Source organism: Macaca nemestrina, chromosome 3 (assembly GCF_043159975.1).
Source record: "Macaca nemestrina isolate mMacNem1 chromosome 3, mMacNem.hap1, whole genome shotgun sequence".
Classification (NCBI taxonomy): domain Eukaryota; kingdom Metazoa; phylum Chordata; class Mammalia; order Primates; family Cercopithecidae; genus Macaca; species Macaca nemestrina.
The window spans coordinates 12,272,987-12,298,365 of record NC_092127.1 but is presented as its reverse complement, the minus strand read 5'-3'; the positions used below and the strand labels follow the sequence as shown (position 1 = coordinate 12,298,365).

Below are 25,379 nucleotides of genomic sequence, written 5' to 3'. Positions count from 1 at the left end.
AAATGGCAAAAGAGTTCGCTATGGCTGGGAAACTATTAGTCGTCTACAAAATTGCGAAGAAGGGAGGGATTAGAAATGAGAGGTGGAGACGTAGACAGCTCGCGAAAAGACTGAGTGTCAGGCAAAAAAGCGTCCGTGCTACTTGAGTAAAGCATAAAGGCCATAACTATGGTCAGCAGCAGGGTGGAAATATTATTGCGCTGCAGAAGGGAGGGCCTAAAATGCAGCAGCTGTAGGTAGGGAGGATGCAGTAAAGGCCACTTGGAAGAGACTGAGCGGCGCTGGAGATTCAGGAAGAGCTAGAGGGCGGGACCGCGAGGCCCGGCCCAGCCCGGCGCTCGTCAGTCCGCCTGGCCCGGTGACTGCATTGGGGCGGGCTGATCCTCCCCACCCGCAAGCTCTCGCGGCGCAGCCACCCACCCAGGCCGCCAACCCGCACCTGCTTCGGTTGCATTCTTAAAAGGCCAAGTGTTGAGGACCAGGGGCAGAGGGCTGGAGCAGCGCACTAGGGCCTGGCAGAGCAGAAGCGGCACGAGAAGCAGAAGCAATTTCGACTTCCGCGCCATAGCTGAGCGCCGAGGGCACTAGCGCGAGAAAAGTCCCGGCAGCCAGCGGTCGCGGAACAATTAATCCCAGGCGCCCCGCCCGCTTGGCGGCCACGCCCGCTCTCTCGGGGGTGCGCCGAGGCCTCCCTCAACTCTCGCGGGACCTGGCGTGTTTGGGCCTGCGGGAGCATGGTGTCACGCGGTGCTGAGCTAGCTGTTCCCTGCGCTGAGGTGCTTCTTCCTAAGTGCTGTGCAGATTTTTAAAACAGCCAAACAAGTTGTTGCTTTTCCTGTTGTTAGATTTAGCTTGATATTGGGAAATTAATACAAAATTATTCAACTCTGGCTTGCAGGGCCCTAGGAACTTTAGCTGATTGCTGTGTACTATGGATTTGGTTCTTTTACTGTCTTTTTAATTTAAAGTTGAAGTTGAAAGGTTTGTCAAACTCAGTATATTCTTGGGGATCCCAGGCCTCGGAAATCTGCAGTAGTGAGTGAGTGTAGGTGAAGCGTGTTTGCTTACGACCGGATTCATTTTAGATTTTTTTTTCCATTCGTAGCGTCCGTCATTTTCGCACCACGCGTCTTTGTAGCACTTTCTCATTATAAATCCCTGAGCTGGAAGAAAAACAAATGGCTTATGTACCCTCTACCTAGCACACTGAAGTACACCTTCCTGCACCTCCAGGACAAGAAGGCTACCTCCATTCCTTTTTAAATGTATTTTCACCTTCCTGCCTGGCAACTATAAGTGCTAAATAAATGAATAAAAGGAGGAATGGGGACTTTACGTGGCTGGTGGGGGCTCTCAGTTTTGTTGCTGGGAAGAGGTGCGAACATGAATTAATAATCCCTTTGGGCGTCTGGAATGCCTGCCCATGTTGCCAAGGCAAGACACATAATCAGGTAATGTTTTAAATGGTCTATAAATCTATGCAAACTTTAAAAATATGAACTAGGCCTGGCGCGATGTCTCATGCCTGTAATCCCAGCACTTTGGGATGCCGAGGCGGGTGGATCACGAGGTCAGGAGTTCGAGACCAGCCTGGCCAACATAGTGAAACCCCATCTCTACTAAAAATACAAGAATTAGCCGGGCGTGCGGGTGCATGACTGTAGTCCCAGCTACTTGGTAGGCTGAGGCAGAATTGCTTGAACCCAAGAGGTGGAGGTTGCGGCGAACTGAGATCGTGCCACTTCACTCCAGCCTGGGCAACAGAGACTCCGTCTCAAAAATAAATAAATAAGTAAATAAATAAATGTGAAAACATGAACTAGGTAGGAGTTTTGAGACAAAGCCTTCAAGGCTCTTATTGATTACTAGGAAATTTAATACATAATTTAAAGAACATAAGACAGCCCAGAAGTATAATTATCCCGTTGGGCAGTGTTATTTAAAAGGTACAATAAAGAGAAATTTTGTAAGTTCCTTTCATGGGGTTTGGAAGAGGAACAAGTCATCTGTGCTGGAGTAATCAGCATAACCCAATGGCAGGTGAAACTGGAAACTTGGGTGAAGCAGGGTAAGAAAGCAAGAAAAACATGCATTGTCCTCTGAGTAAATTTTCCTCAGCTCCTGGGCTATTTTTATGCAGCCTTAAGGAAGTAGGACATGCCTTTAGCAAAAATTGTAAAATACAATACATGGAAAATTGGTCTTAGTACCCCCGATCTCTCTAGCCTCTTCCTGTTTTTTTAAGGTATTTCTGTTTCTTCTGGCGGGAAGAGCATGATCTGTTACCTCCTACTATGTCTATTTCTCCAAAATTATTTCTTCTTAAATAAAAATTACTGTCAGAGAAACAGCTAAATTACACTATAGTGGGAATGGCTGATAGAAGGTCTCAATATATCAACTTTTCCATGGATATTTGTATGTATGTATTTTTTGAGATGGAGTCTTGCTCTGTTGGCTAGGCTGGAGTTCAGTGGTGTGATCTCGGCTCACTGCAACCTCCACCTCCTGTGTTCAAGGGATTCTCTTGCCTCAGCTTCCTGAGTAGCTGGGATTACTGCTGCCTGCCACCATGCCGGGCTAATTTTTGTATTTTTGGTAGAGATAAGTTTTGCCATTTTGGCCAGGTTGGTCTTGAACTCCTGACCTCAGGTGATACCCCCCCCCCCCACCTCCCAAAATGCTGGGATTACAGGTGTGAGCCACCGTGCCCGGCTATTTGTATTTAAATAATTAATATGCAATCCGTGAAGAATGTACCCGATTCAGTGTCTTCATAGTGACTACTAAAATACCCACTGGATCCACTGTCCAGTTTGCCTAAACTGTGGCTATTTCTTAAAGAAGTTAAATTCGTCTGGATATTTGGTTCCTTCTGGAGCAGTTTTCCTTTGACTAACACTTGAAGAATAATTTTCATTTTAGTCCTAGAAGTAACCTTCTGTTACTCTCACTTAGGTGTTCTTTCGGGCCTAAATATAATTAGATGCTTTGCCTTTGTTTTGAGATAAATCTAAAGGAAAAGGAACACCTGTTAACAAGTAGCGATGCCGCACGAAGGTGCTGGGAAGGGAATGCTGGGAAGGGAAGGGCGTGGTCCCTTTAAAGATACGGACGGGAAGTGCTGGGTAGAGGAGGGCGTGGTCCCCGGCTAGGGCTGCACCCTTGGGTCTGTGCCCACCTAGATGAAGACAGGTATTTTTGTTTTCCTGCCCAAATGTTGCATTTCCCAAGACCACCCTGGCCTGACATGCCCTCATCCTGTGCCTATAAAAACCCAGAGACCCTGGCAGGCAGACACACAAGCAGCTGGACGTTGAGAGGAGCATATCAGCAGGGAATACAGGAGCGGCTGGAGGCGGAAAGGAACGCACCAGCATAGGAGCACACCGGCATGGTCGCAGGCCATTGACCAGCGGAAGGATGCGGGGTTTCTCCAGGGAGGTCAGAGAAGAGTCAGGCGTCCATACCTGACTCCAGGAGAAAACCCATCTCCCGTCTGCCCAGAGCTACTTCCACTCAGTAAAATTTTCCACTCATTCTTCAAGCCCACGTGTGATCCAATTCTTCTGGTACACCAAGGTAAGAACTCAGGATACGGAAAGCCCTCTGTCTTTGCGATAAGGCTGGGGTCTAATTGAGCTAACACAAGCCGCCTACAGACGGTTAAACTAAAAGAGCAGCCTGTAACACACGCCCACTGGGGCTTCGTCGGTAAACATTCACACCTAGACACTGCTGTGGGGTCGGAGCCCCACAGCCTGCCCGTCTGTATGCTCCCATAGAGGTTTGACCAGCAGGGCCCTGAAGAAGCGAGCCACACCCCCATCACACGCCCTGCAAGGGGGACAGGGGAACCTTTCCCGTTTCAGTAGTAGACCATAAAATAAATGATCCTCAGTTTTTCCAGCATCCTCTCCCATTTTTCATTCTTTTCTATCATTATACACAAGGGCAGATATATTTAGTGTTACTGATAAAGGAACTATTTGTAAAATTATTTTTATATAAATTTAGAATGCATTTCACAATTTTGTTTGGTAAACTGTTTCTGTTCCTAAATAGAGCTTACTTATAACTAGCAAATACTTCAGGAGGCTTTTCGAGACTTCGATTTTAAAACATAGGGTGCGGCCAGGCCTGGTGGGTCACATCCATAATCCAGGCACTTTCGGAGGCTGAGGTGGGTGAATGGCTTGAGCCCAGGAGTTTGAAACCAGCCTGGGCAACATAGCGAGATTCCTGTCTCTATTAAAAAAAAAAATTAGGCCAAGCGTGGTGGCTTACGCCTGTAATCCCAGCACTTTGGGAGGCCGAGGCCGGCTGATCACCAGGTCAGGAGATCAAGACCATCCTGGCTAACACAGTGAAACCCCGTCTCGACTAAAAATACAAAAAATTAGCTGGACGTGGTGGCGGGCACTTGTAGTTCCAGCTACTTGGGAGGCTGAGGCAGGAGAATGGTGTGAACCCACGAGGCGGAACTTGCAGTGAGCCGAAATTGTGCCACTGCACTCCGGCCTGGGCATTAGAGTGAGACTCCGCCTCAAAAAAAATATAAAAAAAAAAAATAAAAAAATTTAAACAAACAGGTGACTACATAATCAGCTGCAGTAATTAACTCATGTAAGCTTCCTAAGCCATGCTCTTCTCATCTATAAAATGGAGATAATAATAGTGTTCTTTCTTATTTTACAAAGCTTTGTGAATGAGGCAGGAGACGTGGGAGAATGGTGGAATACCAGGCAAATTAAATAAAATTCTCTTATTCTAATTGGCCATTCCCAAGTATCTATAATTGATGTCAAGGACGCAGTGCAGAAGCATACAAGGCAGCAAAAGGAAATCAATTTGAGATACAGAAATTTCCACAGGAAGAATAACGAGTTGGCCCAATACCTATAATGCATTTTAAAGTAATCACTTAGAGTTTCCTTGAACATATTAAATGAGAATTAAAAATAATGTTTTTAGTCTACTTGGAGCTGCCTAAAATTTGGTTTAAATGCTTATAAAGATGGTGCATGGCAGGACTGTGAGATTTCTTGATGTCTTAAAAACAGCACTCTTAAGTCTTAACAAGGAAAAAGCCTCAAATGGAATCTTAAGTGATGTTGCAAATAGAGCGCGTGTGTGTGTTGGAGGTGGGTGGGGGAGTTTCAGACAGCTGCAGGCTCTCTTACTTCCTCTAAACTTCATGGCTTTCAATTTATCAGTCTCAGAAGGATGAAGAGTTGAGTCCCTCCTGATAGCATTTGAAGCGGTGGTTCCACAGAGGATTTAATGCTGTAGTTGCAGGGAGTCTAGGTGTTTCAATTCTGAGGCTTAAAAAACTAAGCCATCCCCTCCGGCTTTTGCACTGATGCTATGAAATCCATTTGAGAAACATGTCCATGTTTTGCTACTTGTTCAAAGCTGTAAGCGTGACTTCGCATTGAAATGATAATTTCTTTTTCAAAACTCCCCACTGAACTATTACCTAGGTTATCTAAATACAGGCTATTTACTTGATTGGCATTTGCTCTTGTCAGTTTCACAAACTGTAAGTAATGATTTTTTGCTGATGTTAGAGCACTGTGGTACTGTGTTTCTAATTTAAATCAATGTCTACATTAATCTGGGAACACTTGATGTTACTACCTGATTGTATATTCTGGATGTAATTAGAGTCATTATACAGAAATAAGTGTCATCTTCTTGTTCTCTAAATGAGAAAAGAGAGCATTCTTCTTTTCTGAAGTAATTTTTCTGGGTCATGCCCCCAAAACCATTTGTCAAATCAATAGCAGATTCTAATCACAAACTTTCTTGACTTTTTAACCTTTAAGAGTCATCTTAGTGACTTATAAAGACCAAGATTGTGCAGTAGAATGTGGGCCTATTAAGTTATTTCTTATCAAAATAAATTAGGTACAGCATATTTTCAATGTGTAATTGTAATACTGGGCCACTGCTGTGATACAGTTTTCATAACAAGGACATAGTAGACTATTTTTTTTTTTTTTTTTTTTTGAGACGGAGTCTCGCTGTGTCGCCCAGGCTGGAGTGCAGTGGCCGGATCTCAGCTCACTGCAAGCTCCGCCTCCCGGGTTTTTACGCCATTCTCCTGCCTCAGCCTCCCGAGTAGCCGGGACTACAGGCGCCCGCCACCTCGCCCGGCTAGTTTTTCGTATTTTTTAGTAGAGACGGGGTTTCACCGCGTTAGCCAGGATGGTCTCGAACTCCTGACCTCGTGATCCGCCCGTCTCGGCCTCCCAAAGTGCTGGGATTACAGGCTTGAGCCACCGCGCCCGGCCATAGTAGACTATTAAACATGGTGGATCTTGCTTTTTATGACAGTTGTTTATAACATTATGATGTCTTCATAAATGTGATCCATTACAATAGTAAAGCCTTAGGGCAACAGAATAGGTGTCAGGATGTCTTCCTACCATTAAAAAATGACTTTGACATTGTTAAGGTAGTGTGACAGATGATTTCAATAAAGAAATTCAACAATAAAAGCAAACTTCTAAACTAACAGTGACTTACAGGAAGTACATTATGTATTTAAAATGATATCTACTTGTTGATCATGATAATGAGTATTAGAAAACTATCCAAATAATGAACACATGTATCCTGTGTGTAACTACACAAATAGTCTGTTATTTCTCAATCATTCATATAAAAATTTGAAAGGAAAGATTTCCACATAACATAGCTTATTTTTTTTTCTTCATTTTTTAGAAACACTTTTGTGTCCTTCAAATGTCTCCCAAGTACTCTAGCCCTTGTTGAAAATCACCAGCTTCTTAACATTTTGATATGTATCTGTTTGGTGAAAAATCTTGGTATTATACACACCGTTGTAGAACCTACTTTTTTGTTTAATATATCTTTGACCTCTGCATATCATTAAAGTTTATGCTTTTTAAAAACCTTCATTGTGCAATGTAAATACAGTGAAGGTCAAATGTAAATGAATAAATAATTTTGTAGAAAATGAACACCTATATAATCACCACTTATATAAACAAATAGAATATTGTCAATACCCCAGAAAACCCCTAAGAACCTCTATAACATGTTCTCTGAAGACTTAAAAAAATTTATTTAATTTTTTATTTTTATAGATGTGGGGTATAAGTGTAGTTGTGTTATATGTATATATTGAGTAATGGTGATGTCTGGGCTTTTAGTGTACCCATCACCCAAACAGTATACATTGCACCCAAAAGGTAGTATTTCATTCCTCATCCCCTCCTTCCCTCTCACCTTTTGGAGTCTTCTGTTATTCCACTCTAAATGTCTGTGTGTGCTCATTGTTTAGCTCCCACTTACAAATGAAAACATCCAGATTTTTACTTTATGTTTCTGAGTTATTTCACTAAGGATAATGGCCTTCAATTCCATTAACATTGCTGCAAACGACATGATTTCATTCATTTTTATGGATGAGTAGTATTCCATGGTGTGTGTGTGTGTGTATATATCACATTTTTAATCTGATTGTTTGCTGATGGACATTTAGGTTGATTCCATGACTTTGCCATTGTGAATAGTGTTGTGATAAGCATTTGAGTGCAGGTGTGTTTTTGATAAAATGATTTCTTTCCCTTTGGTTAGATACCCAGTAGTGGGATCACTGGATCGAAGAGTAGATCTATTTGTAGTTCTTTGATAAATCTCCATACTGTTTTCCATAGAGATTATACTAATTTACATTCCCACCAACTGTGTATAAGTGTTCGTTTTTCTACACATCCTTGCTAACATCTGTTGTTTGTTGCTTTTTTAGTAATAGCCATTCTGACTGGTATGAGATGGTATCATTGTGGTTTTAATTTGTATTTTTCTGATGATTTCTGATGTTGAACATTTTTTTTCATATGGTTGTTTGCCAGTTGGATGTTTTCTTTTGAAAAATATGTGTTCATGTCTTTGCCTGCTCTTTAATGGGGTTATTTGTTGTTTTGTTATTGTATTGTTTGAGTTCCTCCTAAATTCTGGATATTAGTCCTGTCCCAGATGCATTGTTTCCAGATATTTTATCCCATTCTGAAGGTTATCTGTTTACTCTCTTGATTACTTAGTTTGCTGTGTGGAAGCTTTTAGGTTTAATTAAGTTCCATTAGTCTATTTTTGGTTTTGTCTCATTTCCTTTTGAGGACTTAGTCATAAGTTCTTTGCCTAGACCAATGTCCAAAAAAGTTTTTCCTAGATTTTATTATTACATTATAGAATTTTTATAGTTTCAGGTCTTACATTTAAGTTGAAGACTTTATTTCTTAAGAACAATTTTTGGTTCACAGCAAAACTGAGCAGAAAGTACAAAATATACTCCTGCCCCCACATATGTTAACCTTCCCACCAGAGTGGCACATTTGTTACAGTTGATGAACAAATTGCACACATCATTATCATTCCACATCCATAGTTGATATTAAGGTTCACACTTGGTATTATACATTCTATGGGTTTGGCAAATGTATACTGGCCTATATTCCATTAGAGTATCGTAAGAATCCTCTGCTCCACGTATTCATCCCTCCCTCCCCTCGAACCCATGGCAACCACTGACCTTTTCACTGTCTCCATGGTTTTTGCCTTTCCTGGAATGTCATTTGGTTTGGATTGTGCAGTATGGAGCCTTTTTAGATTGGCTTCTTTCACTTTGTAATATGCATTTAAGGTTCCTCCATGTCTTTTCATGGCTTGATAGCTCATTTTCTTTAAGCGCTGAATAATATTCCATTGTCTGGATGTATCACAGTTTATTCATTCTCCTACTGAAGGACATCTTGGCTGCTTCCAAGTTTTGGGAATTATGAATAAAGCTGCTGTAAACATCCTTGTGTACCTGGGTGTGGTGTTGTATGTCTGTAATCCTAGCTACTGGGAAGCCTGAGGCATGAGGATTGTTTGAGCCCAGGAGTTAGAGACCAGCCTGAGCAATGCAGCTAGACCCTGTCTCTAAAAAAAAAAAATTTTTTTAAGTTAACTTTGTGGTGGCAACTGCTGCCTGTAGTCCCAGCTATTAAATGGAAGGCTGAGGCAGGAGGATTGTTCAAGCTCAGGGTTTCAAAACTAGAATGAGCTGTTTGCGCCATGGCCCTCCAGCCTGGGCAACACCTCATCTCTGAAAAAAATTCCATGTGCAGAGACAATGTAATTTTAAAGGATGTATAAAATCTATTTATGATACACAGAAATTACTTAACCATTGATTTCTGTTGCTTTAAAAATTTTTGACTTTGTGTATGAAGAATTTTTTCAGAATTAATCTGTCAGATACTATGTTGAGTTTATATGATAGTCAGTAGCAATTAAAATAGCATCATGCTATATCATGAGTGAAGGTCAGTATTAGGAATTCAGGACTCTAACAGGGATCAGGTGTGTGAGCAGAGCTAGCTCTGTATGTTACTAACACTAAGGTTTCTGAAGAGTCAGGGCAGATTTAGAAATTAAGCAGGTCTCCAAATTCAGGACAAATTCAGGGAGTCAGGTGGTTTGAGAGAATGGTATCAGAAGAACTCTGATATGAGGAAGCCCCTCATAGATCAGAGGGGCTTGAGACAGTGTCTTGCTCTGTTGCCCAGGCTGGAGCGCAGTGGTGCAATCTTGGCTCACTGCATCCTCTGTCTCTTGGGGTCAAGCAGCCCTTCCACCTCACACCCTCCTGAGCAGCTGGAATCCCAGGCGTGGGCCATCACACCCAGCTAATGTAGCTTCTGTGGAAGAGGCTTTTTAACCTTCCTACCATCTTTATAATTTTCTACCGGCCACAGAATTGGGTAGTTGTAAAACCACTCACTTTTAATTGCACCCAAAGCTCTGAGGACACTCAGTAGTTTAGGTGCCCTTATTATTGGATGGCACTTAGAATAAAGGCACAGATTAAAAAGTTTTTTTTTTCATGCCAGGTCTCACTGTGTATCCCAGGCTGGGTGCAGTGGCTATTCAAAGGTACAATCACAGCTCAGTGCAGCCTGGAACTCCTGGACTCAAGCAGTCCTCGTGCCTCAGCTGGGACTAACAGGTATGTACCACCACACCCAACTCATAAATCATTAAACCCCTTGAATTTCATAGGTTTAGAGTTATGATCATTGTAACTCTGTAATTTTGTATTAGCTTTAAGTGCTTTTGGTTGCAAATAACAGAAAACTTAATGGTGATTTAAAGCGACAAGCAAGGCTTTACTTTTTTGCACCTGATAAGTAGAAAGCTGCTGGCATTGGTTCAGTAGCTCTAAACTGTGAGAACTTACTTGCTGCTTTATTTTCACAAGACAGCTACTGTTGCTCCAGACATACATCCACTTTCAAGCTGGGGAAAAGGACAAGGACTTGGTATCAGCCGCGTCTTTCCCTTTTCATCCAGAACGCAAAAGCCTTCTCAGACACTCCCAGTAGAATACTACTTTATTCTCATCATCAGAATGATGCCACCTGGCCTTTTCAGTAAAATCTCCAGTAATCACAACATTTCTTTCTTTTTTTTCAAAAATTTTGAAGGATCTGGATTTTGCTTCTGGATCAACATAGTATATAATGGGACCAGGAGTAATGGCTCATGCCTGTAATCCCAGCACTTTGGGAGGCCGAAGTAGGCAGATCACTTGAGGCCAGGAGTTCGAGACCAGCATGGCCAACATGGCGAAACCCCGTGTCTTCTAAAAATACAAAAAATTAGCTGGGTGTGGTGGTGCATGCCAATAATCCAAGCTACTCAGGAGGCAGAGGCAGGAGAATTGCTTCAGCTTCTCCTCTCCCCTCCTCTCCCCTCCCCTCCGGTCTCCTCTCCTCTCCTCTCCTCTCTCCTCTCTCCCTTTTCTTTTCAAAAGTATTTATTGGCTGCCTACCATGTGTCAGAGGTTGCCCTGAGCTCAGATCAGGCCACTGCACTCCAGCCTAGGTGATAGAGCGAGACTGTGTTTCAAAAAACAAACAAAAAAACCTCCCAAAACCCACATAGTACATACTGGGAATAGCACATACAGAAACACAAGCTCAGATACTTAGGTGAGCTTGAAAATTTAAGACCTATGTAAATGTCTAGAAACGTTTTGAAGGACTTTGGACTTCAGAAGAGTCTAAATTCAGAGTCTAAATCTATCTTATTTAGATCTCAAGGACCAAAGAAGCCTCATTCAACATCAGAATTCTGACTGTGGTGCTCAACGGGGGGATTGAAAGGAAAATGACAGTTCTCCATCTGGGAGAAAAAGATGGTTGTTTTTCAGAATAAGAGATTAAAGGAACATGGGGGATTAATGCCTGCTAATCTTGATCTTCTTTAAGAGCAGTAAAAATCACCTGCCAAGATTACAACAGATTTGAAATTGAATTGGTGACTAGAAATTGGTGAAGCATTTTAAAAGATTTATTATGGAAAGCCTCATGAAGATAGGCAATAACTGAACAAAAAAGATTGTGAAACACGAATGAGGATCCATTTGATTCAAGTAGCCTAACATTGCTGAATCCTAATTAATCACAATCTTTTGCCTTTCTTCAGTATCATTTTAAAACACCTAAATTATAACACTAAAAGTGAGAGTCATCCCCTACTGTAGAGGGAGTCTAGCTGGTTGATGGGAAATCTATTGGTATTGCTGATAATGACAAAGTGCAGGCTGGAGTTGGAAAATGAGTAGTTTGTAATACATGATAACAGCCCTTTTCGTATACCACTAACATTGTATTCTAGGCTTCAAAGGTAGGTTCAACCACAACTTGCAGAGGGTGTCTTGCAATATAAGGGTGACTTAGCCTTAGAAACCCTAACAATTGTTGCTTTTCATTTGCCTTTCTTTTTTCCTTACTTCTTTTTCCCTCCCTGCCTCTCTTCCTTCCTCCCTTCTCTTTTACTTTTTCCCCTCCTCTCCCTCCCTCTGCTCTCCTCTCCTCTCCCTTTTCTTTTCACAGGTATTTATTGGTTGCCTACCATGTATCAGGAATGTGTTTAGGTGTTATGGATATAGTAGTGAATAAAACAGACAAAATTCCTATTCCGATGGAACTTATCTAAGCTACTACACAAATGTATAGTAAGAGTTTAGAACCCATGGAGGAAATCGAAGCAGCATAATGGAATTGCTGGGGTGGGATGCTCATAGTGAAGTGATGAGAAGTGGATTTTTTTGTTTTGTTTTGTTTCGTTGTTTTTTTTTTTTTTTTTTTTTTTTTTTGGTTGTTGTTGTTGTTTGAGATGGGAGTTTCACTCTTACAGCCCAGGCTGGAGCGCAGTGGTGTGATCTCGGCTAACTGCAACCTCTGCCTCCCAGGTTCAAGCGATTCTCCTGCCTCAGCCTACTGAGATAGCTGGGATTACAGGCGCCCACCACCATGCCTGACTAATTTTTACATTTTTAGTGGAGACAGGGTTTCGCCATGTTGGCCAGGCTGGACTTGAACTCCTGACCACAGGTGATCTGCCCGCCTCGGCCTCCCAAAATGCTGGGATTACAGGCGTGAGCCACCACGCCTGGCCAAGAAGTGGTTTTGAAGGAATAACCTACAGGGCTTGGTGACGGCTTGGATATGTGGTGGAAAGGAGAGAAAGTGAAGCACCGAACTTTACCTAGTTATATTGAACAATGTGACTGGACATCGCTTAGGATGAGGAATACATTTTCAGCCTTGGATACAGAGTGACCTTGGAGTTGACTTAATTAATGCAGTACGCTAGCATATTTCTGAGCCTTATGAGGATAAAATCTATATTGTTCACAGTGGACTCAGGAAAATACCCACAGAAGTGATTGCTAGGATTGAGAGAGTAGCTTCGTGAAAGTAGGAGTAGGACTGTCCTGCTCGATTCTGGTATCTTCCTCCAAAGAGGAGAGCCATATCCCTGACTGACCAAGCTTTAATGTTGAAGTCAGCTGGAGTAAGAAGAAAAACTGAGGAATGTTAGAGGAAGACACTCCTTATATTTCCTTTCATGTCAAGGGTATTCAGTGAACCACCGTCTTCCTGTTCCTTTGCTTTGAGTGGCTTCTTTGATTGATACATTTTGAAAGACAGAACCGGGCATGCCAGCCTCATCTTTGACCCTTTTCCTGTTGATCCTGAGCTGCTTACAGGGACTGCGTTTTTTCTTCTGCTTTGTCTTGCCTCTCTGGGTAAATCTGGGGTTGAATGCTAGGAAGTCCCTTTGACTCTCGAAGCAAGAGATGGCCTGTGACTTAGTCTTTATTAACTATGAAAGTGGTCTTCAGTCCTCTCTGTGCCACTCCTTAATTTTATATTTCAGTTTACTGAGAACCCTGGTGGGGAAGAGAGTTACTCTTTACTGAGTCCCCTAGAGAAGCAAGAAGCAGTAAGAGTCACACCACTTTCTTCTGTTTCATAGCAGTTTACAAAACAGAGTCACATGTGTATTATCGTCTATAGCTCCCATTTTTCTGGTGAAGGCATTGAGGTTTATGTAAGTTAAATGACAGGACCAAACCTATAGAAACAAAAAGTAGGCCGGGCGTGGTGGCTCAAGCCTGTAATCCCAGCACTTTGGGAGGCTGAGACGGGCGGATCACGAGGTCAGGAGATCGAGACCATCCTGGCTAACAAGGTGAAACCCCATCTCTACTAAAAAATACAAAAAACAACTAGCCGGGCGAGGTGGCGGGTGCCTGTAGTCCCAGCTACTCGGGAGGCTGAGGCAGGAGAATGGCGTAAACCCGGGAGGCGGAGCTTGCAGTGAGCTGAGATCCGGCCACTGCACCCCAGCCTGGGCGACAGAGGGAGACTCCCTCTCAAACAAAAAAAAAAAAAAAAAAAAAAAAAAAAAGTAGCAGTGAGATACTGTATCTACAGCTCCTTCGACAAATACAGTATTCCTTCCTTCTCGCCATGACTACTTTGGAGATTCATTAAGGATAAGTTTTCTTTTTGTCATTGGGGTGGTGCATACGTGCATCAAAGTTTGAGCAGCAGCATAGGGAATCTCTGTCAAATTGTGAAAATAGAAAACTTACTACTATATATTTTCTTGAATCCTTGCACATTCATTCATCCATCTCATATTTGAAATATGTCAGATTTTCCACTCGTATCTGAAATGTATTCAAATATATTTCCTTGAGAATTGCCCTTCACGGAGTTTCTAATTTAAAGTGCTGAATTCTGGTATTAATTTTGTTCTATTTGTTGACCTGGTGATATTTGTGGTTCAACTAAGATATGAGTAATAATATCCCAACAATGTTGAAGCATCTCCATAGCAGCTGCTTTCCAGTCACGTACTTTTTAATTCCTCCACTAGAGCAGAATGTGGTATCTATTAATTATTGCAGAATTTTAAAAGTCTCCCGCTTCACAATGGAAACTCTGTTGCACTTATTTTAATGTGAAGGAAAATCTAACATGGTGAGTACCCAGGAGAGTCATTATGGATAGACAGCAGTACAGTATGAATGGCCCTGGAATGTTGCCATGTGGCAGTAAACCCTTATCTCCAGCCAAGACCCATCAACACAAATAGAAGGAATGTGAATTAGCCGTGGAGGCTGTGCGTTTACTATTAAGAGCAACTGTGCAATCTAGTTTTCAAGACACATGCTACCCAAACACATTTTTCTACGTTACATAATGTTATCATTTAAATATTGTCATTGAAATGTGAAGACCAGCTGTGCATATCAGGACACAGCTGTCGGGTTGAGGTGCAGATAAGCCATCTGGTGCCTGGTTCTGGGTGGTTAAATTCCAGCTGGGGATTTAACTTCATATCCAGCTGTGATAAAGTAAATTGAAGGCTGCATATTATTCCGCAGAAATCACTCCTTCGGGATACTTCTCAGAAATAAATTTTAACCAGAGGTGTCATTGATTGGTTTTACACTTTCAATTACAGCATTTGCCAGAATAAAACCAAATGAAAAACTGTTCTGTCATTTCATTTTCTTTGTATGAAATAAAACCAAATAGTTAAAGGGAATGAAGCTTCTTCAGTCTTCTTCAAATTATATCTGTACAGGGACCATCTGCCGTCAAATTGCCTGGCTTCACACATCTCTCTAGATGACGAAAAGAAAAATCAGGTGATCCATAAAAGCTGAGTAGGAGAGCAAAGGTGGTAATTATCCTGATTTCCAGAATCATTGTGTCTGGAGCTATGTGAAATATGAGAAAGCGACACCATTTTAACAACAGTGGTTTCTTGTGCTCAGACACACCTCTTTCGCGATTTCAAATGGTTTCCAGGAAAGGACGTTAAAATCCTGCCTTGCCCTTTTGTATGTGTGGCTAATCATGGAGTCCAAGAAGGAAAATAAAACCTGAGAAAGTGAGTCTTCTCCAGTGTCTTCAGGCATGTTTGTGTAGAACTACCCAATTATGGAATTAATTGGTATTACTGTTAAACATCTTCAAAGGAGTAGACTTTTATTGTAACTTATTGCAACATTTTAGTGAATATAGATCATTTTATCTAAAGCAAGTAACACTAGGATATATTAAGTAATGAGTGAGATAGAGTTATAGTATATATTATGTATGTTGGCTATCAAATAATTTAGCCAATATACAGGTAAAATGGTTACTTCTTTCTTTAAAACTAATTTGCTTAATTCTGGCCAGGGTGGTGGCTCATGCCTGTAATCCCAGCACTTTGAGAGGCCAAGGCGGGCGGATCACTTGAGGCCAGGAGTCAGAGACCAGCCTGGCCAACTGGTGAAACCCTGTCTGTAACAAAAATACAAAAACTAGCCAGGGGTGGGGCACAGGCCTGTAATCCCAGCTGCTTGGGAGGCTGAGGCAGAAAGAAGAATTGCTTGAATATAGGAGGCGGAGGTTGCAGTGAGCCGAGATCATGTCACTGCACTCCAGCCTGGGTAACAGAGTGAGATTCTGTCTCAAAAAAACACAAACAAAACTAATTTATGTAATTCTTCCATCGAAGTACTAACCAGGCCTGATCCTGCTTAGCTTCTGAGCTCAAGATGAGAGCAGGTGTTCAGGGTGGTTATGGCCATAGACTAATGTACTCAATTCTATCCCGTGGCTACTGATTGGAAAACCAACCAACCTTGTATCTCTAGATGGAACTTTCTTCTGGCAGACACAATTGCTAATTTAAATAAACTAAGAAGTGAATGTGGGTGTGTGTAGAGAAAATTTTCAGTAAAAACACCATTCTCTTTTCAAAATGTGTTTAGAGAAAATCTTGTAGGAGGAGTATGTGAATCAGTGGAACCCAGAGATAAGTATACTAATGCAAACTTCAAATGCAAACCTTCAGATTCGGCAGTTTATTTTCTTTTGATTTTACAGGCAGAAATCTTAAATTCAGGACTTGTTTCCAAAGGTTTGAGATGTCTAAGATAAACCACTGACAGTGGTATATTGTCAGAAAAGCTGAAGGGAGAATATACTTCTTTTGCATGTGTTTGTGGAGGAAAGAGAATTTAAAGAAATATTTTTTGGAAGCCAGTCATGGTGGCTTAAGCTTGTAATCTCAGCATTTTGGGAGCACGAGGAGGGACGTTTGCTTGAGGTTAGGAGTTCAGGACCAGCCTGGGCAACATAGTGTGGCTGTCTCTACCAAAAATAAGAAAATTAGGCAGGTGTGGTTGTGCATGCTTATAGTGCCAGCTACTGGGGAGGCTGAGGTAGGAGGATTGCTTGAGACCAGGTATTTGAGGTTACAATGAACTAGGATCATGCCAGAGCACTCCAGCCCAGGTGACAGAATAAGACCCTGTCTCTACAAAAAAAAGTTTTTTGGAATTGGTATCAGGATTATACACTAATTAGCCATTTCTCCAAAATATGTTTTAAAAATCTTATTAATACATTGAATGCAAAATAAAGAAATCTACCCTTTAAATTCTATAGGTGCCCATACTTTACATTCCATTCCCTGGACTCAATAGGGCTGACAGTAGCAATGTAAGCAACTTCGTGGAGCACAGAAGAGCAGGCCTTGATTTCACAGAAGTTTTTTGTTTTCTTTTTTGAAATGGAGTCTCACTCTGTCGCCCAGGCTAGAGTGCAGTGGCACCATCTTCGCTCACTGCAAGCTCCACCTCCTGGGTTCCCGCCATTCTCCTGCCTCAGCCTCCGGAGTAGCTGTGACTACAGGCGCCGCCACCACGCCCGGCTAATTTTTTGTTTTTTTAGTAGAGACCGGGTTTCACTGTGTTATACGGGATGGTCTCGATCTCCTGACCTCATGATCCGCCTGCCTCGACCTCCCAAAGTGCTGGGATTACAGGCGTGAGCCACCACGCCCGGCCTCACGGAAATTATTAGTCAAAAATGAGAAACAACAAGGAGAAAACAGGAGTCTACCAAGATTCTAAATTTACAAAGGTTCTAAACTCCTACTACACCTCTTGTTTTTAGATCTTAACTGTTGACGGTTGTTAAATTTCAGACTCATTCTCTTCTTCTCATCCAGAATACTTAAACATAATTTTTACATGCTTTTTTTACTACAAGGTTTTGTACATTGAATTGAAGACAATGAAAAACTGAAAATTGCTGCTACTTGGTGTTAGAAGTTTCATTATTTGACTGAAAAGAAATTAATTTTACTGAACTGACCATGCCGCTCAGAAGCCCTTCGGTGATGGCAAATAGCCCCTTCTTCCTCACAACAAAAAGGCAGTAACTGGGAGGGAAAGTGTAAGGACAACCAATTTTCAGCGACTTTGCCTGTTCACTTTGTGTAAATTCTCTTTCTTCTGAAAATGGCAGGTGAGCAAGGATCTCCTGAGTTAGTGAATTTTCAAAATACTTGAAGCTAGGTGAGGCACGTGCCAGTGGCTCACGCCTGTAATCCCAGCGCTTTGGGAGGCCAAGGCGGTGGATCACCTGAGGTAACCAGCCTGACCAACATGGTGAAATCCCTTCACTACTAAAAATAGAAAAAGTAGCCAGGCCTGGTGGCCTATGCCTGTAATCCCAGCCACTCAGAAGACTGAGGCAGGAGAATTACTTGAACCCGAGAGGCGAAGGTTTCAGTGAACCGAGATCGCACCATTGCACTCCAGTCTGGGTGACAAGAGTGAAACTCTGTCTCAAAAAAAAAAAAAAAGAAAAAAAAATACTTGAAGATAAATATGTATATAATCCCTGTGTTATATGGGAAAATGTGAGGGAAAAATGGGGAATGGCAGGAAGTACCCAAGTCAATTAGTGTTGATATTAAGGGACAGGTTGAAGAGTCAGACCTTCTACAATAAAAACGAGGTTTTTGGCTTATTTTTCATTGTCCTGACTCTGCCATGAGTTTTGTTTTCCAACTAGGAAATGTGAGGAGCCTAAATATATCAATATGTCATGTATGTATACAATAACATCATGATGATGAGCAGCTACCACGTATTGTGTACTTATTATGAACCTAGCACTATCCTGAGTATTTCATGTGTTAATTTATTTAATCCTCTCACTATTATTTTCCATGCTTTATAGGTGAGGAAAAGAAACCCAGAAAGATTAAGCAACTTGTCCAAATTCTCCCAGATACTACAGCTAGAATACCAACCCATAATACCTGATTCCAGAAACCACAATATTTTCTTCTAAATTATACTTCTTCCAAACTAATAGGTCATGTTATATTACATAATAACATCTAATTGTGATCTCATAAACAACTAAGGCTCAGAATGTACACACACACCACCCACGTGCACTCTTTCTCCTTAATCAACCAACCAAAGAAATGATTATGTAAAGAATATGTTAAATATGCTAGATTAGTAATCCTCTCATTATTTTTCTTTAAGTCAAATAATTTAAGGAACGTAACTTGAAGATAATGAAGGGAAAGGCAACAGAATAATTTAGCTGCTAAAATGGGTATTAGAGTACAGAGAACATAAGCAGCTTTGACTTCAGGAGGATTACCTAAATTGTAATCAAATGCATTTTAAAAAAATCCCAAACAGCAAAGGACAAAGTTTCCACATACATATATACCCCAAAGACAGGACAAGAAGAATTTTGCTCACAGGAAGGTTTGGTTTAGACATAAATAAATCTTTCCAGGACTCTGTGACCTAAATCAAAGCCATAGAGAATCACTTGGTCACTGTTATCACAACTCATGTACCTGTTAAGGTCAATACTGTATGACTAACATTTCTTCCACCTCTATAATTTTATTGAACCTAACCAACAGTCAAGGTAGATGTTCTGTCCCCCTACCATTCAAACTGATATGACTTAATTATAAGGGCTATGATTCAAATAACTACTAAAGGTGATTATTTAATCAGTGGGGAATTACAGAAAAAGCAGTAAGATGAATGCTTGGTTCGTGATGGATACTCCAATTTCCCTGATTTGATTGTTATACATTGTGTGCTTGTATCAAAATATCACATTGTGTGCTTGTATCAAAATATCACATGTACCCTATAAATATGTGCAACTAGTATGAATTCATAATAATAAGCTTAAAAATAGTATTATTACCATCCTATGGGAGCTGAATGGTGGTGTTTTACAATGTATTTTCAAATCCTTATATAATATCTCAGATAAACTTAATTAAATTCTAACCAACATGGGTTTGAAAATCATGGGTTTAGCCTATTCGTGGGTTAGAATCCTTTAGCCAAGCATCTAGTTTAGGTTAAAAACAAATATTCTTGCTGGGAAAAGATTGTGATAATCAAAATTACAATTTAATAGAAGACATAATCCTCTCTGAAGGAAAGATTTTAAGCTAAATTTTAACATAAAAAAATACACAATCACCTCATTGCTAGTTGTTTGGAAGAGGAACAAAAGAACATTTCCTTTTGAACAAAAGCTAAATTATCTTAAACAGTTACCTGACATTTATAAAAATGATAAGTCTTATGAAGCATCAATTAATCTTGGAAGTGCAAATCTATGTATTACTAATCCTTTAATCATCATATTGCTATTATCTGAGTGTTCCAAATTTTCTCGGTCCACCCCAAGTTATGAAACCTAGATTATTGGTAAAACAGAGCCCTGAGGAACAAAATGGAACACTTCTTTATCATTTTTTTAATACAAAGATACAACATTGCAAACTCATGGTATGTATTTGAATCTATGTTCTTTCAGGCTATATTTCCTATGTGTATAACTCATTTGATCTTAATGAGCAGTTTTAAAAGTTCTGGTTCCTTCAATAATTTATTCTAAGTCACTATTAAATTTCATCCCATCTTCCAAAATTCTTCATCCCTTTCAACAGGTTTGGTGACATTTCAAGGTCAGTAACTACTGAGGATAATATGCCTGCTCTTGCCTGGTTAAAACGAAGCCCAAAATATGAGGTTATTTTTTATTTTTATTTATTCATTTGTTTGTTTTGAGATGGAGTCTTCCTCTGTCACCCAGGCTGGATTGCATTGAGGCAATCTTGGCTCACTGCAACCTGCACTTCCCAAGTCCAAGAGATTCTCCCAAATCAGCCTCCCTAGTAGCTGGGATTACAGGTGCCTGCCACCACATCCAGCTAATTTTTGTATTTTATTAGAGAGGTGTTTCGCCATTTGGCCAGGCTGGTCTCGAATCCCTGACCTCAAGTGATCTGCCTGCCTTGGCCTTCCAAAGTACTGGGATTACAGGTAGGAGCCACTGTGCTCAGCCAATATTACGTTGTTTAAATATGAGACATTTCTTCACAAAGAGGCTTATTAGGTATTATATACTTGAATATAAATTACCCTTTTATCTGTTGGTTATAAACATTCTCATTTATCTGACGTGAAGTAATTGTAATAATTTTAGGAGAATTGGGAATGAAGTAGTTAAAAACTCATCTCATGAGTATAGGTATGACATATACAATCTTGGGTAGGAAGTGATTAAATGGTAGCTATCTAAGGCACTATTCTCAGAGTAGAAGAGACTGTTTAATGGTGATTAATGGGAAGTGTCATGGCATACTTGAGGCTGCCTAGTGACAGAGGCGCAAGAGATTTTCTTGTCAGAGTGACTTTAAAGGCCCAAGCTGCCCAGAAAAATGCAGTGCCCAGGGCTCAGTTGAAAATCCAGAGCTGGGGCTGGGCGCAGTGGCTTACAACAGTAGTCCCAGAACTTTATGAGGTTGAGTCTCAAGCACGTGAGTTTGAGACCAGCCTGGGGAACACGGCACAACCAGTTCTGTACAAAAACTATAAAAATTAGCAGACATTGTGGTGTGCATCTGTGGTCCCAGCTACTCAGGAGGCTGAGATGGGAGGATGGCTTCAGCCTAGGGAGGTCAAGGCTGCAGTGAGTGGTGATCATGCCACTGCACTCCAGCCTGGGTGACAGAGTGAGACCCTATCCCAAAAGAAAAAGAAACTGCAGAGCTGAAGCACCATGCAGTCATACCCAGAGTCTAATGAGAAGAGCAAACCTTTCATATAAATTAGCTGATACAGACTCGTGCTTAAAAATATATATTTGAGCAAGTGTAAGCAAAGGCTAAGGCTTACTGATGAGGAAATTCGAAAACATATTCCTGATGTCCTGGTGCAAAGGAGGCACAGCAGAGTGGGTAAGACTGCATGCCCTGGAGTCTTCAGGTGCGTATGTTGGAACCCACTATATAAATTTTGTTTGTAGTATTGAACTATGTTTTTCATATCGTAGAAAGTTTTCATTTCATCTAATTATTGCCTTGCTCATTTGACATGTTAGTCTATCTTCCCGGTAAAAGCCTGTGTTTTGCCAAGAATTTCAGTTTCTTCAGTGGATTCTTTTATCATCTTCATAAAAGGCAGAGGAGATGTCTGGGCAGTGTACACAGTTGTGTCATAAAAGCTGCTGTCTCTTCTGAGAGTCCAGGTATCCTTTCTGATTAGCTACTGCTGATGAATCAAAAATAAATCATTTGGGCCGGGCACAGTGGCTTATGTTTGTAATCCGAGCACTTTGGGAGGCCGAGGCAGGTGGATCACCTATGGTCAGGAGTTTATAACCAGCCTGGCCATCATGCCGAAACCCCATCTCGACTGAAAATACAAAAATTACTTGGGCGCAGTGGCGCACACCTGTAATCCCAGCTGCTTGCTCTGTCACCCAGGCTGGAGTGCAGTGGCACAATCTCGGCTCACTGCAACCTCCTCCGCCTCTTGGGTTTAAGTGATTCTCGTGCCTCAACCTCCCAAGTAGCTGGGATTATAGGCATGTGCCATCACACCCAGATAATTTTTGTATTTTTTAGTAGAGATGGGAGTTCACTATGTTGGCCAGCCTGGGACTATTTAGATTATTTTCAATTTAATCACTTTCATTGAGGTATATAATTTATACTAGATTTGTATCTATAGCTTACATATATTATAGAGAGTATAAAAATATATGTGTGTATGAGTGTGCAAATATTAAGTATATAACTTGATGAATTTTTACATGTAAAAATTCACCCATGTAATCCCCAGTTAGATCAAGTTATAGAACATTTTCAGCATCTCCCCTTAGTTAATTTCTACCTCCTTGCAAAAATAAGCCCATTGTCATCTCTATCATTACAGAACAGTTTGCCTGCTCTTGAACTTTGCATACATGAAACCATACAGTCTACATTCTTTTGTGTGTGACTTCTTTATTTCAACACTACATCTGTGAAATTCATCTGCATCACTGCATGTAGCTATAGTTCCTTCTTTTTCATTCTTGTGTAGCACATTGTTCTACAACCTATTCGTTGTGGTATTGATCGATCGCATTGTTTCCAGTTTGGGCTTCCTGTTAGTAGTATGTTTGCATATGTTCTCAAGTAGACATAAGCATTCAGTTCTGTAGTGTGTGTAACCTGCAACTCATTGCTCTTAAGCAAGGTAAGTAAGGCACCTTTGTCCATTTCTCAGATGTCTACCTATCTGCCTGAAGGGAGATAGAGTCTCTTCATGTGCTGAAATCCTCTTTGTTTAGGAATTGTTTCCTTGCTCATTTGATATGTTAATCTATCTCCCTAATAAAAACTTCTGTTTTGCCAAGAAAGCAAAACAGAGTTGAAGTGATAGCCCATACAATTTAAGCATTAAGGTCTAACAGGACTGTCATAGGCAGAGATCGAAAAAAAGTAAAAAAAAATGATAATTTAATCATAAACCCACTGTCTGAGCCCAAATTATCTGCTCCAGAAAAGCTAATCCAAACATTTCAGAAACTGACATTACCTGCAGCAATTTCCAACTCATCCCTACAAAAACGTAAGAGGCATGCACAACTTCTTACAGCACCCTGATCATTGAGAGAAATGCCAGCTCTTCTCTGCCTGGTGACTTATACCTTCAGGCAGAGGAAGGAAAAGCAGTGTGAATTATGTTTGCATATGCTTAGGAATTGCATTTGACAAGGCATAATGAATCAACAACGTCTTCTTGTTTGGTTTCTGTTTCAAAATTGATCTAGCTCCAAGTTTAGGAGACCCTACGACCTGACTCAGTAAGTGGCCTCACCTTCATCCGATTGCTCAGAATTAAAACCTAGAAGACATCCTTGATTTTCTCCTCTCAGATCTGTCTCCATTCATCAGCACGTGCTTTTGACTTGATGAAACGCTCCAAACACAACTGCTTCCCACCGCCTCCGCTGCTGCCTCTTGTCCCTGTAGCATCATTTCTCTCTCACCCACATTGGCCACAGCGGCTTGTTGTTGGTGTTCCTGCTTCTACTTTTGACTTGTTTCTGTTGTCTCCCATGCCCACTGGAACTGCAATTGTTTTTTGCAAATATAAGTTAGATAATGACACTCCACTGTTTAAAAAAAAAAAAAAAAAAAACCAAAAACAAAATGAAAGGACAAAATAAAAATTTCTAGTGACCCCTGTTACACCTAGCCTAAAATCCTTACTTGGCCCAGAAGGGCCTAGATTCTCAATTTTGACAGCACATGGGAAATCACCTGGGAACTTGAAAAATACTGACTTAGCTGGGCATGGGGAATTGTGTGCGTGTGTGTGTGTGTGTGTGTGTGAGAGAGAGACAGAGTTTCACTCTTGTTGTCCAGGCTGGAGTGCAATGGTACCATCTCAGCTCACCGCAACCTCCGCCTCCCCGGTTCAAGCCATTCTTCTGCCTCAGCCTCCTGAGTAGCTGGAATTACAGGTATGCACCATGACGCCCGGCTAATTTTTTCTATTTTTAGTGGAGACGGGGTTTCTCCATGCTGGTCAGGCTGGTCTCGAACTCCCAACCTCAGGTGATCCATCTGCTTCGGCCTCCCCGCTGGTATTACAGGCGTGAGCCACCGCGCCCAGCCGGCATAGGGAATTTTAAAGTTTCCCAGAGGTTTCTAATGTATAGCCAAGATTGAGAGCTACTCTAGGATCCTTCCGTCACTCTCTTCCTCTCTCTGTCTACCTCCACCCCAGTTGCTTACTTGCTGTGTTTGAGCACACTAAGATCCTTTCCACCGCAAAGCATGGATCATTCTTCTCCCAGATCTTTGCATGAGCTATTCTTTCACACCAAAAGGTCTCTGCTCAAATGTTACCTTATCAAATATATTTTCCTCAATGAACCTACCTAATTACTCAATTTTTTTACCCTGTATATTTTTAGTTTTTATGTGAAATTATATTACTTGCTGTTTTATCTGTTTATTGGTGCTGTTCCTCACAAGCACATAAGCTGCATGAAGATAGAAACTTTGTCTTATTCACTAAGACATTATCATCCTGGCATATAGTGTGCTTGGAACTCGTTCTCTGATTAGTATTTTTCAGTGAAAAAATGAGGATTACTCAAGGTTCTGGGTATCTGGATTTGCTACAGCTAGCTAATCGTAGCTTATGGGATTCTCTGTTTGGAAGGCTTTTGTTGCTGTTGTTCTATTTGCAACCCTAGGCTTTCCTTCCAGAAATAGTCATCTGGGCTCAGTGCCTCACGCATGTAATCCCCGCACTTTGGGAGGCTGAAGTGGGTTGATCACTTGACGCTAGGAGTTCGAGATCAGCTTAGCCAATATGCCAAAACCCCCTCTCTATTAAAAACACAAAAAACTAGCCAGGCGTAGTGGCAGGCACCTATAATCCCAGCTACTCAGGAGGCTGAGGCAGGAGAGTCGCTTGAACCTGGGAGGCAGAGATTGTAGTGAGCCCGGATTGCCCCACTGCACTCCAGCCAGGGGGACAGAGGGAGACTTTGTCTCAAAAAAAAAAAAAAAAAAGTCAAGGAGTCTTTTGCTTTTATTTGCTTAACTATGCTGTGTTTTACATTTAACTTCCTTCCTGATACACAGGAAGGACTGTGTCTGCTTGGACTGGACACAGTTGGACTTTCAAGTGACTTGGCCGGCTCTGGGTCTTTGATCTGTTCCCCTCTGTTGTAGGGACAGAATCCGCCATTTTCTTAGGAGAATGGTGCAACTGGGAAATCCTTGTCCTATAGGTTGAAGGCCAATCACCTCTCTCTCTCTCTCAACAGAGTCTCACTCTGTTCCCTGGCTGGGGTGCAGTG

The 25,379-nt window shown here is 41.3% G+C and overlaps 1 protein-coding gene and 1 long non-coding RNA gene across 3 annotated transcripts in view; one reads left to right on the top strand and one right to left on the bottom strand.

Annotated features, from left to right (window-relative positions):
- LOC105466628 (aspartylglucosaminidase) overlaps positions 1–629 on the bottom strand; it is a 30,137-nt gene extending 29,508 nt beyond the window's left edge. Inside the window, exon 1 of one of the 2 annotated variants that reach the window (XM_011715693.2) lies at positions 440–629. In XM_011715693.2, coding sequence (XP_011713995.2) covers positions 440–566 — 127 coding nt within the window. In that variant the 5' untranslated portion in view covers positions 567–629. The remainder of the gene's footprint in view (positions 1–439) is intronic. The other variant, XM_071092803.1, reaches the window with a different exon arrangement.
- A 2,395-nt stretch (positions 630–3,024) lies between these two features.
- AGA-DT (AGA divergent transcript) overlaps positions 3,025–25,379 on the top strand; it is a 244,544-nt gene continuing 222,189 nt past the window's right edge. Inside the window, exons 1-2 of the long non-coding RNA XR_011620785.1 lie at positions 3,025–3,582; positions 9,909–10,024. This is a non-coding gene — a long non-coding RNA (AGA divergent transcript). The remainder of the gene's footprint in view (positions 3,583–9,908; positions 10,025–25,379) is intronic.